This window comes from Phacochoerus africanus, chromosome 6 (assembly GCF_016906955.1).
Source record: "Phacochoerus africanus isolate WHEZ1 chromosome 6, ROS_Pafr_v1, whole genome shotgun sequence".
NCBI lineage: Eukaryota > Metazoa > Chordata > Mammalia > Artiodactyla > Suidae > Phacochoerus > Phacochoerus africanus.
The window spans coordinates 37,648,015-37,662,314 of record NC_062549.1 but is presented as its reverse complement, the minus strand read 5'-3'; the positions used below and the strand labels follow the sequence as shown (position 1 = coordinate 37,662,314).

Genomic DNA, 14,300 nt, shown 5'->3' with positions numbered 1-14,300 from the left:
TTTCCAGGGCTTAAACTTTTTTTTTTTTTTAAGTAAATTGCTGCACTGTGAAGTAGAGATCTTGAAAATAGACATTCTTTTTTTGTTCCCAGCTTCAGTGGGACAGTCAATATTTTACCATTAAGTATGTTTGTTGTTAGCTGTAAATACTTTTTATTGGGTTAAGGGTATTCTCTTCTATTCCTGATTTTCTAACAAGTTTTTAAAACCATGAATGGATGTTGAATTTTACCAAGTATTACATTTAATGAGTTAATGTTGTCTTTTGTTAACATGGTGAATTGAATTGAATTTTCAGATGGGAGTTTGCATCCCTGAAATAGACCTCACTTCTTATCTCTTCTTTTTTTTATGTATGGTTGGATTCTATTTGTTAACTTTTTGTTTAGTTTTTTTTTCCACCTACGTTTATGAATGATACTGGCCTGTGATTTTTTTTTATCATGTCCTTATCAGGGTTTGATTATCATAGATAGGTTGACCTTGGCCTCTTTAAATTACTTGAAGTATTTTCTCTTTTCATAATTCCTGGAAGAGTTTGAGTAAGATTGGAATTTTTAGGTTTTTTTTGAGGGGGGTAAAATATACATAACATAAAATTTACCATTTTAACCTTTTTTTTTTTCTTTTCTTTTTATGGCTGCACCTGCCTTATATGGAAGTTCCTGGGGTAGGGGTCGAATCAGTTGCGTCTGATGGCCTACACCACAGCCACAGCAAGGCCAGACTGGAGCTGTATCTGTGGCAATGCTGGGTCCTTAACCTATTGAGTGAGGCCAGGTATCAAGCCTGCATCTGCACAGACTCTATGTTGGGTTCTTAATCTGCTGAACCACAACAGGAACTCCCTTTTTTTTTTTTTTTTTTACCATTTTTGATTATACAGATCTGTGTCATTGATCTGTTTACACTGTTGTGCAACCATCACCACCACCCATCTCCTGAACTTTTTCAGATTCACAGACTGAACCTCTGTATCTAGTAGGCAATAACTCCTCAGCTCCTGGCAACCATCTTTCTACCTTCTATCTAAATGAATTTGCCTACTCTGATACCTCATAAGGGGAAATACACAGTTATTATCCTTTTGTGACTAGCTTATTTCATTTAGCACGGTGTATTCAAGGTTCATTTGTGTCGTAGCATGTGTCAGAATTTCTTTTAAAGACTGAACAGTTTTCCATTGTGCGTATATACCACATTTTGTTCATACATTCATCTGTCAGTGTACATTTGGGTTGCTTCCGCCTTTTAGTTATCGCAAACAATGCTGTTGTGAACAAATCTCTGAGGTCCTGCTTTCAGTTTTTTTTTTTGCGTATACACCCTAACATGGAATTACGAGATTGTATGGTAATTCTGTTGATTGCTTTTAGGAATTGACATACTGTTTTCTACGTAGCTACACCATTTTGCTTTCCTACCAGCAGTGCACAAGGGTTCCAGTTGTTCCATGTCCTCACCAACACTTGTTTTTGGATTTTAGACATCCTAATCAGTGTGAAATTTATCTCATTGTGGTTTTACCTTGCCTTTCCCTAATGTTGGAGATGTTGACCATTTTTCCATGTGCTGTTAGCTATTTGTATGTCTTCTTTGGAGAAATGTCTGTTCAAGTCCTTTGCCATTTTAAAACTGTTTTTATTGTTGTTGTAGAGTTATAGGAATTGTTTATATATTGTGGATATCATTCCCATATCAGAGATGATTTGCAAGTACCTTCTCCCATTGTAGGTTGCCTTTTGACTCTGTTCATAGTGTCTTTTGAAGAAACAAAGTCTTAAATTTTGATCAAGTCCAACTTGGAATTTTTTCTTTAGATGCTTGGTCTTCTGATGTTATATTCAGGAAATCATTGCCAAATCCAGTGTCATGAAGCTTTGTTTTCTTCTAAGAGTTTTATAGAATTAATGCTCACATGTACATCTTTGATCCCTTTTGAGTTAATTTTTTATTCATGGTATAAAGATCCAACTTCATTTTTTTAAATTACTTAATGAATTTTTATTACATTTATAGGTGTACAACAATAATCACAACCAAATTTTACGGTATTTCCATCCCATACCCTCATCCCCCCAACCTGTCTAATTTGGAAACCTTAAGTTTTTCAAAGTCTGTGAGTCAGTATCTGTTCTGCAAAGAGGTTCATTGTGTCCTTTTTTTAGATTCCACATGTAAGTGATAGCATTTGATGTTGGTGTATCACTGTCTGACTGACTTCACTTAGCATGATAATTTCTAGGTCCATCCATTTTGCTGCAAATGTTCATTGCAGCACTATATACAATAGCCAAGACATGGAAACAACCTAAATGTCTGTTGACAGATGAGTGGATAGAGAAGATGTGGTACATATACACAATGGAATATTACTCAGCCATTGAAAAGAAAGAATGGCATTCGCACCAACTTCATTTGTTTTCTGCGTGTGGTTATTCATTTTTCCCAACACTGTTTGCTGAAGACTATTCCTTCCCTATTGAATGATCTTGGCATCTTTCTTAAAAATCAGTTGGCCGTAGGTATGTTTATTTCTGCTCCCTCAGTACAATTGAATTGGTCTATATGTCTGTCTTTATGTTAGTATCACATTGTTTTTCTCTTTTCTTTTTTGTCTTTTTCAGGGCTGCACCTGCAGCATATGGAGGTTCTCAGGCTAGGGGTCTAATCAAAGCTGTAACCACTGGCCTGCATCACAGCCATAGCAACGCAGGATCCAAGCCATGTCTGCAACCTACACCACAGCTCACGGCAATGCTGGATCCTTAACCCGCTGAGTGAGGCCAGGGATCAAACCCACAACCTCATGGTTTCTAGTCGGATTTGTTTCTGCTGCGCCATGACAGGAACTCCAGTATCACATTGTTTTGATTACTATAACTATATAGTAAGTTTTGATATCAGGAAATGTGAAATCTCCAACTTTTTTCCTTTATTTTTTAAATGTTAGGAAAAATTAATCATGAAGCCATATGGGTCTGGAGTTTACTAGTTGGAAAGTTTGAAATTCCTCATTTAAGCAGATATAGGACTATTAAGATTTTTCTTCTTTTGCTAGTTTTGGTTAGTATTTTTCAAGGAATTTCTCCATTTCCTCAAAATCAAGGATCAGCATTCATTCAAAATTGGGCCTAATTTTGCAAATAAAATTTTATCAGAGCTTAGCTATTCTCATCTATTTACATGTTGTCTGTGGCTGCTTTTGCAAACTAAAGTGACAGAGTTAAGTAGCTGGAACAGAGTCTGCATGGCTCGTAAAAGCCTGAAATATTTACTGTCTGCTTCTTACTGAAATAGTTTTTTTGCCTCTGTTTAGATTGTCATATTTAAAGCCATAAATTTGGGCTTTGTTTTTCATTTTAAAATTGTCTTAACGTATAGGAACTTATTTATTTATTTATTTGTCTTTTGTCCTTTTAGGGCTGCACTTGAGGCATATGGAGGTTCCCAGGCTAGGGGTCTAATCAGAGCTGTTGCTGCTGGGCCACTCCAGAGCCACAGCAATGCCAGATCTGAGCTGCCTCTGCAACCTATACCACAGCTCAAGGCAACACCAGATCCTTAACCCACTGAGTGAGGCCAGGGATCGAACCCACGACCTCATGGTTCCTAGTCAGATTTGTTTCTGCTGTGCCACAAAGGGAACTCCTAGGAACTGTTATGATATCCTCTTTTCATTGCTGATACTAGTAATTTGTATTTTCATCAGTGTTGCTAGGGCTTTGTTAATATTTGCAAAGAAACAACTTTTGAATTTTTTAATTGTATTTCTGCTTTGTCATGTATTTTTGCTCTTATTATTATTTTAAAAAATCATTTCCTTCCTCTTTATTTAGATTTGATTTGCTCTTGCTTCCTTTAGATTCCTTAGGTGGAATCTTAGTTTATTGATTTTCTTCAAATTTTTCTATTCAAATATATGCATTGGATACTATAAATTTCTCTTTAGCCATCTATTTAGCTTTATCACCCAGAATTTTATATGTTGTCTTTTCATTATTATTCAAAAAATTTTAAATTCCGCTTTGATTTCTTCTTTAATCCGTGGGTTATTTAGAGGTGTGTTGCTTAATTTCCAGACATTTAGGGAATGGTTTATTATCTTTCTGTTGTTGATTTCTAGTTTAATTTCATTGTAGTCAGTACATTCTCTATATGATTTCGATCCATTATACTTCATGATTTCATGTGGTCTCTTTTTATAAATGTTCCATGTATAATTGGTGAAAAATGTTTATCCTGCTGCTGTTGCTTTATTGTTCCATAAATGTCGGTTGTTTCAAATTGTTTATTAGAGCTCTTTAGATCTTGGAGTTCTTGTCATGGCTCAGCAGAAACGAATCTGACTAGCATTCATGAGGACACAGGTTCCATCCCTGGCCTCTCTCAGTGGGTTAAGGATCCGGCGTTGCTGTGAGCTATGGTGTAGTTTGCAGACGTGGCTCAGATCTGGTGTTGCTGTGGCTGTGGTGTAGGCTGGCAGCTGCAGAGGTGATTTGACCCCTAACCTGGGAACCTCAGATCTGGTGGCTCAGATCTGGTGTTGCTGTGGCTGTGGCTGTGGCTGGCAGCTGCAGAGGTGATTTGACCCCTAACCTGGGAACCTCCATGTGCCATGGGTGTGACCCTAAAAAGACCAAAAAAAAAAAAAAACCAAAAGTTTCTTCAGATCTTGTAAATCCAAATGGATTTTCATTATCTGCTTATTCTGTCCATTACTAAGAGATTCATGTTAATGGTTAACATCTCCAGCTGTGCTTGTGGATTTATCTACTTCCCTTTTATAGTTGTGTCAACCTTGGCTTTATATATCATGAAGTTACACTGTTAAGTTCATATAGATTCAGTATTGATATCTTATTTTTGAATATATTTTAAAAATCATTCTGAACTGTGTCCCCATTTCACTCTAGTAATTCTTCTTGCTTTACAGTCTTTTAAATTACACTCTTTAAAAAATTTCATTTATTTCCCTAAAGATTACAAAGTGAGTATTTGACTTATTAGAATCTACTTTAAATTAGCATTCTTACCATTTCCTGAATAATCTTAAAATTATTTAACTGCATATGCCCTATTCTTCTCCTGCCTTTTTTTGGTATTGTGGTCCTTGTTTTTTTTTTTTTTTTAAATGGCTTCACCTGTGGCATATGGAAGTTTCTGGGCTAGGGATTGAATCTGAGCTGCAGCTATGATCAGTGCTGCAGTTATGCCAATGCTGGATCCTTTAACCCGCTGCAAGGGGCGGAGGATTGAACCTGTGCCTCTGCAGGGACTTGAGCTACTACAGTTGGATTCTTAAACCACTCTATCACAGTGGGAACTCCTTGTTAGTTTTTTTTAAAAGAATGCTAAAAAATTTTTTTAATTGGAGTATAGTTGATTTTCAGTGTTGGGTCAATTTCTGCTGTATGGCATAGTGACCCAGTCATCCATTTAGATACATTCTTTTTCTCATACTATTGTCCATCATGTTCTACCCAAAGAGATCGGATATAGTTCCCTGTGCTGTACAGTAGGACCTCATTATCCATTCTAAATGTAATAGTTTGCATCTATCAGCCCCAAACTCCCAGTCCATCCCACTTCTTCCTCCTCCCCGCTGGCAACCACAAGTCTGCTCCCTATGTCTGTGATCTGTTTTGTGGATAGGATTATTTGTGCCATATTTTAGATTCCGTGTATAAGTGCTGAAGAGGGTGTGAGAAAAGGCTTTTTTTTTCTGTTAGTGTTTGGTTAGTCATTCAAATGATTGATGATACCAAGATGTTTAGTTTGATTCAGTTGTCTTTAAACTTCTCCTTAAGAAAATACGGTTTGTGTCCATAGACTGCAGTCTTGGTAGTTATTTCACTAATGTGTCATTGTTACACAAGTCAGGGGTAGAGGTGGAAATTTCATTGGATCATTACCCGAAAGGATATATAACCAATGGAAATGTATTCAGTGTTCATAGTAGAAGAATAGAGTCACTAAAGAACAAGGGCTCTGGCATCATATTTTTCAGTTTCGAGTCATGGTCTAGATGAGTCATTTTAAAAGTTAACTTGACCTTTCCATGCCTCAGATTTTTCATCTGTAAAGTGGTTATAATGTATTTACTTCTTGGAGTACTTAAAGTGATTAAATAATTGCATGTAAGTTAAGTGCTTAAAACAGTGCATGGTACATGGTAAGTGCTCAGTAAACATTGCCTTCATTATAGACACTGATCAAGATAAAATTTATCTTGTTGATTAATGCTTGAAGAAATGATACATCTTTAAAATTAATGAACTAATGAGAACTGTATAAAAATTGTGACTTTCTATTAGAATAGTGGAAATAGATTTTTAGTATTCTGTCTTTAAAAAAAAACCTGTGAAGACATAAAAGAGGCTGATAGTAGTATCTTTATATTGATTGCTCTTCAAGTAAGACAGTATCCTAAGCACTTGATATAAATTCATTCATTTTAATCCTCAAAGACACTGCTTTTACTCAGTTTTATAGATAAAGAAACCGAGGCATAGATTCATTAATACAAGTTGTCTTTTATCGTTGTACTAGTAAGTAGCAGAGGTAGGATTAAATCTTTGTGGGCTGGCTCCAAAATTTTTGGTCCTAACCACTTTGATGTACTGTATACATTTAGCTATATTGCTACGATGCTGCTAAACCGAGTAGGTGGACAATTCTTGGATGAATGAATAGCTTAATATTTATCTTAACTTTCACAAGTCCAGTTGTAGTTATTGTAAAAATGTGATTGAAGTATAGTCCAAATACAGTTTTTTCTTCTGTTGATTTGTAACAAATTTTATCTGATGGTGACAAAATTTAGTATCAAGTGATTGTGGTGACGTTTGTGTTTTCATTTCTAACCCTTTAAAAAAATAATAATGGAAACCAGTCAAAACATTTAAAATTTATTACCAAATAATATCCAGGTGCAATCTTTAATTATGCTTATTTAGTAAGTTTTTTTTCATAGTTGATCAGTTTTTATTTTGTCAGATCATTCTAACTTTAATTTGGTACCCCCTTTCAACTTGCCTTAAAACCCTATTCTGTTGGTTTAAAATACATTTTGAGTACATATTTTTAGGTGGAGATTTTAAACCATATACCATTCCATTATCTCAATTACTATTGCTGTCTACTACTGTCATTACCATATATGAGCCTAAATCATATACCAAGTATTGCTATTATTTTCATTTAACAAAATAAGAAACAGGGGCCTCATCAGGCTAAGTACCATATTAAATATAACTTGCACAATAAGTTTTTATGGTTTATCAGTAACTAGCTTTACAAGTTATTTGATGCTACTTTTTGATGACTAGTAATTCCCAAAATAGCTTTGTATTGGAAATTTTATTTCTCATTTCAGAAAGTAATTTGGATGTTAGAAGAAAAAAAATTAAGTCCTTAACAAATTTTATTTAATATTTTGTGTTTTAAGGAGTTGAAATTACCATTCACGTTTTTAAGTGGACATATTCATGAACTGAGGATCCATGTACCATGGACAAAACTGGGTTCAGAACCAGTGGTAATTACCATCAATACAATGGAATGCATTTTGAAACTTAAAGATGGAATACAGGTAAGAAATTATTGAACCTACTTGTTTATGTTAACCAATTTTAATGGTTATTAATATTTGATATTTCTTTAACATTGAGGATATGTTAACTTGCATAAATTTTTTTGCACAGCTATTACATTAACCTAATTAATTGCAAAAGGGTTTTCTTAGATTTGGATAAAACATCCTAAAGGTTATTTTCATACTGATTTTACTTATTCTGATCAGAGCCTTACTAGTGATTATGTATTTGCTTATTACCTATATCTACTAGAAATGGAGCCTGATTGTATCCAATTTTAGGTAAAAGTTTTTGAATTTTTGCAAAGGACCTGTTTGATTTTTATTTACATGACTTTTCTAAATGAGATGCAATTTTCTCAAGTTATTTTCTGAGAAAATGAAAATACATTCAATTTACCTCGATACCAAATTTTATTGTCTTTAAAGTTTTGTCATCAGAAAATGATTTTTTTTTTCTGACCCATCTCACATTGCTTTTTACTATTTTTTGTTAAGATGTAATACTTATTTTAAGGAGTTTATACCAAAAAATTTTCAACTTAGGAAGCAAATAGATCTGTGATGAATTTTCCCACTTTCATCTTGTATGAAAGTAGTGTCTCTTTCATTTTTATTACATTAGACCATATTTAATTTTCAGATATAAGGAAGGCTTTCTAAAACCAAGTGAATTTATGAGTAATTTTAAATTTCAGTCTCTGCGAAATTAATTAAGGTTATATAAGGTTATTTGTGAATTGTTAAAAATCATTTCCTGGGGGGAGCGAGTGGGATGAACTGGGCGTTTGGGGTTAGTAGATGCAAACAATTACATTTAGTGCAGGGGACTCTATCCAGTCTCCTGGGACAGGCTATGTTGGAAAATAATATAAAAGAATGTTTGTATATGTTTGTATATAAATATATATATATATAGTGTGTATTTCTGCTGTATTCAGTCACTTTGCTATACAGCAGAAATTGGCACAACATTGTAAATCAACTATACTTTAAAAAAACATTTCCTATTTACAGTAGATAATTTGAGTATGATACAAAATCACTGGGCTCAAATCTTTTTGTTTGTTTGTTTGTTTTTGTCTTTTTGCCTTTCCTAGGGCCACTCCCATGGCATGTGGAGGTTCCCAGGCTAGGGGTCTAATTGGAGCTATAGTCGCCGGCTTACGCCACAGCCACAGCAATGTGGAATCTGAGCCATGTCTGTGACCTACACCATAGCTCACGCAACGCCAGATCCTTAACCCACTGAGCAAGGCCAGGGATCAAACCTGCAACATCATGGTTCCTAGTCAGATTTGTTAACCAATGCGCCACGATGGGAACTCCCTGGGCTCAAATCTTTTTTTCCTTTTATGAATTCTCTAATTCTACATCTTTTTTATTCATTTTAACTTAACCAACATAGTTCCTCGAATTGAGTAGAGCAATGCTGAACTCCCATTCAAATTAATTTTGTGAACTTAAAATATTTGGGAGATTGATTTAGGAATCTGTAGATAGTTATGTGCAATGAAGTTTTATTTTACATTTATATTTTGTAATACTTAAGTGGTTCTTAATCATCGTCTGTTCTTGGAATTTAATTTTTTTTAAAGAAATCTGGATTTGGTTATACCACCCATGCAGTGCTCCATATTAAGAGAAAAAAAAAAAATCCAGACACTAAGTATTTTTTCATTGGGAAGGTGGACATTTCAAGGCCAGATGTCCCCTAAGAAACACATTTTAAAAGAGACAAATTACAACTAATTATAGAGGCTGCAGGAAAAGATTTGTAACACATGACTTAGGGTAACCTAGAACTAATATTTGATATTGGACCATGCAGATGGCTACTGCAGGAATGATCAGATTTCCTGCTTATATGGTACTTGAGAATTGAATTTTGTGGTGTGTACAGCGAAAGGTCAAGTGTCATGAGTGTAAACCACTCTCAAAACAAATCTTTTTTACAGATGTTTAAAATTTTGAGGTAGAAAGGATTTTTGAAAACTGCAATTGACATTTGTACAAATTATGCAGCAGTGTACACCCCTGGCGAGTAATCCTTGAGGTTATGCTAGTGATTGAAATTAATTTTTCATTAAAAACATTCTGTTATGGATGAGGTGCATTTCCAAACAGTTTATTTTTCTATTTTAAGCTTTGATTAGTATAATAGGAAATTAAGTTTAAAAATTATATATGTGCTAGTAAAACTAAGATCATATTTGACTTATATTTCAAATTTTTATAGACTCACAATGAAGAAAAGATTTAATTTCTGAATGAAATTAGTGTGGGCATGGTAGGTTAAATGAAGGGGCCATTTAGAGTTAGAAAAATGAATCTGTTAAAAATAATACTATTAATGTATGAGAATGCAATAAAATAATTTAAAAGTTAGAAATCTGAGGTTTATTGAGAAAAGGTCATTACAAAAAATACTGCTAAATGTTTTGATAAGAAGGTATGTCTAGATTATAAACTTCAATTAAATTCTACTAACATTTGTAGATTTTTAAACATTCTTAAATATGTTGAGAAACATTGCAAAATTTTTATGTAATCACCACAAAAATACTTAGAAAAATAGATTCATAATGATTGTGACTTTCATGATAATAGTTAAAATATAGTGCCTTAACATGTCTTTATAATCATTTTTAATTACAGAGAGTTTTTTGATGCAAAGGTGACAAAGTTGTTTAGGTAAAAGAAAGTCACCTTGATGTTCATTCTGAATTATTTTAATGTAGATATTTCACTTAGAAAATATTAACTATTTTCTCTTCACAGAGAGACATTATCTCTCTCAGTCCTGTCTGCTTTTAGATCCTGCAGATTTGAGCTGTTTTTCGTGTGTGTGTTTTTTGTTTTTTTCTTTTTTGGACTTGAGACACAGAATTTGATTCCTGACACATCATCACTAGTGGTCCAGGTCTGACATTAATTTATTTAGCTAGTTTTTTCTACTCCAGTTTAATAAATGCTTGTGCACCCAGGACACAGCTCAAGAATGAAAACCTTACCAATTACTTAAGTTTTAACTGTGTACCCTTCTCTTTTTGCATATTTTTGTTTGTTCAGTCCTCCTTTATAACATAGGACAAGACTTGTTATGTAGTTCTTTTGTTCTATGATTATATATGCTTTTTCCACTCACTGTGTTAGTAAGTCTTGCAAAAATCTTCTTCAGCCTAATAAGAGTAGTAAGTTTATTTTAAAGTACTTATTTATTCTGGTCTTTACTCTTTTATTGGTAAAGAACTCAATTCATGCACATTGTCCAAGGAAGGAATAATTTTGAGGAGTGAATCTTGTTTGATGTTGATGGTTATTTTGTGCATCTGCATAATACACAGAGGTACTGATGATCAGTACTCCTTAGCTGTTGAACTCTTCCTGAAGTCTAGGCTCACACCTCTGACTTCATTGCACAGTTTAGCTCAGGCGTATCTTGTTGTTTGCCTCAACTTGTCTAAATATAAACTTCCCTCCGAGTTAGAGCTCATTCTCAACTTTATCTTATTTAGGAGAACCATTATTTGCCTCTAAATTGCATTTGTTTTATAGAGAAGATAGGAATTATCATTCTTGACTATAAATACATTTTTTTCCCTAATATTTACAGTACAAACGCAATGCCAAGAAAAGAAGGGAAAAATGTTATTTAGGGTCCTATTAAGTAGTTCTAATTAACAGAGGGTTTTCGTATGCATTAAAGAAAAGCCAGCAAGAGGTTGGATATACCTTTAAGAAACAAAATCTTTCTTATTTTTTAATGAGACAAACTTTAAACTGTTAAAGAATATGCTTTGAAAATATGTTTATTATGTATATATATTTTTAATTTTGTAATAGGTAAGAATATACTGTTCCTTTATAACAACTATTTAGATCTTAACAATTGTTTCAAGTGTCTGTGACTATGGGTGGACAATCAAATATAAAATGTTAGATTAGGCAATTTCAACTACACAATAAACAAGTGTTTCTTATCTAAATAAAGATGATAAACTTGGCTCTTGAGATCTCTTTAAGCTCTTCTTTCATAGCAGAAGTGAAATTAATCATTATAATCTGGATACTTAGCAAGCATAAATTTAAATTAAAAAATTCTTAATATTGTTATAGTATATAATGTAACTCTTATAACCTTTACTTCAATTCTTTAAAATCTAAATTAGTTTCAGTAGTATTATTGAGATGTATACATAGTACTATTGAGAAAATTCTACTGTGTTTTACTGAAAATTCATCTTGAAATGTATTCTTCTTATGTAATGAATGCTCCCTAGATTTTTCTTTTTTTCCTTTTTTTTTTTGGAATTATATATGATTAGAAAATGTTTCTGTTGTTTTTTAATCCCACACTTATATATCTTTTTCTACAAGCTACTTTTAGATCTTATTTTCTTTATTATGTTGGCCAAATTTTAACTTTTACTTTTGTATATGTTTAGAAGTGCTGTTTAGATACATTATGTCCTTCCAGAAATGTTATATTTTCTTTTCTTTGAATCTGTAGAATCTTCTTCAGCCTATTTTTTTTTTTTTACTGAAAATTGTTTTCCTTTTTCTTATTAAACCTTTATTACCTCATTAAAATTAGTTAAAGGAATAACAGTAGAAATGCCTTGTGTTCTTGGCAGTGTTAAAGCCAAACAAAAATTTTATGGTTTTCTCCCTAGGATGTTTTAGAGATTCTCTCATAATTTAGATGTTATTTGTGGTCTGTTTTTTTTTTTGCCTTTTATATTGAAAACAAGGTTCCAAAGCAATTTCAGGTTGAGTAATTGTTTATCCTGTACATTTTTATTAAGACATGTTTTAAAGCAGGAGTCATCAGACTATGGCCCATGGGCCTCCTGCCTGTTTTTGTGAATAAAGGTTATTTGAAACACAAGTAAGTATTGTCTATGGCTGTTTTATTTATTTTTATTGAAATATAATTGACATACAATATTATGTTAGTTTCAGGTGTACTACACAGTGATTTGACAATTGCATATATCACTGAGTTATTATCACTGTAATTTTAGTAATAATCTGTCCCTGTACAAAGTTATTACAGTACTATTGATCATATTCCTATGCTGTTTATTACATTCCTGTGGCTTATTTGCTTTATGACTAGAGATTTGTACTTCTTAATCCCCATCACCTATTTCTATTCCACCTATTTTGGATTATTAACCCTGTACTGAATATGCTTTTTGCAAATATCTTCTCCCATTCGATAGACTGCCTTTTGGTTTTGTTGATGGTTTCCTTTGCTGTGCAAAATCTTTTTAGTTTGATGTTGTCCCATTTGTTTTTGCTTTTGTTTCTCTTTTCTGAGGAGATGTATTGAAAAAATATTGCGTAGACCTGTGTCAAAGACTATGTTGCCTATGTTCTAGGATTTTTATGGTTTCAGATCTTACATTTAAGTCTTTAATTCATTTTGAGTTTTTTTTTTTTTATCAAGCGTTGGAAACTCCAGTTTGCCTCTTGCACATAGCTGTCCAGTTTTCTCAATACTATTTATCGAAGAGGCTGTCTTTCCCCCATTTTATATTCTTGCCTCCTCTGTCATAGTTTAATTGACCATATAAGCATGGGTTTATTTCTGTGCTTTCTATTTTGTTCCACTGATCTGTGTGTGTATTTTTGTGCCGGTACCATACTATTTTGATTACTGTATCTTTGCAGTACAATTTGACTTTTGTTGTTGTTGCTTTTTAGGGCGGTACTTGTGGCATATGGAGGTTCCCAGGCTAGGGGTTGAATCAGAGCTGTAGCCGCTGGCCTACGCCACAGCCACAGCAAGGCCGGATATGAGCTGTGTCTGTGACCTATACTGCAGCTCAGGGCAATGCCAGATTCCTGGCCCACTGGGCTAGGCCAGGGGTTGAACCTGTATCCTTATAGATACCAGTCAGGATCGTTTCCGCTGAGCCATGATGGGAACTCCTGAAGTATAATTTGAAACCAGGGAGTATGAAACCTCCAGCTTTGTTCTTCTCTTTCAAGATTATTTTGGCTGTTCGAGATCTTTTGTGTGTCATACAAATTTTAGAATTATTCTAGTTCTGTGAAAAATGCCACTGGCATTTTGATAGGGATTACATTGAAAAGTGCCACACACACACAAATTTTTGTGTCATTATCACTGATGGACATAGATGCAAAGTCCCCAAAAACTATTAGCCAACCAAATTCAACAGTACATTAAAAGGGAGTTCCTATTGTGGCTCAGTGATAACGAACCCAACTAGTATCCATGAGGATGCGGGTTTGATCCCTGGCCTGCTCAGTGTGTTAAGGATCTAGCATTGCTGTGGCTGTGGTGTAGGCTGGCAGGTGTAGCTCTGATTTGACCCCTAGCCTGAGAACTTCCATATGCCGCATGCGAGGCCCTAAAAAGCAACAAGAAAAACCAAAACAAAAACCCAATACATTAAAAGCATCATGCACCACGATCAAGTGTGATTTATTCCAGGAATATAAGGATGGTGTGATATCGGATGGCGTGATATCTACAAGCCTTATCAATGTGATAAATCATATTAACAAATTTGAGAATAAAAATCATCATCATCTCAATAGGTGCATAAAAAACTTTTGACAAAATTCAGTATTCACTAAGGATAAATGTGCTTAACAAAATGGGTATAGGGGCATAATAAAGGCCATATATAATATACCCACAGCCAACACCATGCTCATTTCCTCA

General features: G+C 33.8%; 1 protein-coding gene across 10 annotated transcripts in view; it reads left to right on the top strand.

The window, feature by feature from the left end:
* VPS13B (vacuolar protein sorting 13 homolog B) overlaps positions 1 to 14,300 on the top strand; it is a 717,975-nt gene that overhangs the window by 3,301 nt on the left and 700,374 nt on the right. For all 10 annotated transcript variants that reach the window (XR_007135424.1, XR_007135425.1, XM_047783533.1 and 7 more), the window contains exon 3: positions 7,451 to 7,594. Coding sequence is in view for 8 of the 10 variants with exons in the window: in XM_047783533.1 (XP_047639489.1) it covers positions 7,451 to 7,594 (144 nt within the window). In the remaining 2 variants the exon portion in view is untranslated. The remainder of the gene's footprint in view (positions 1 to 7,450; positions 7,595 to 14,300) is intronic.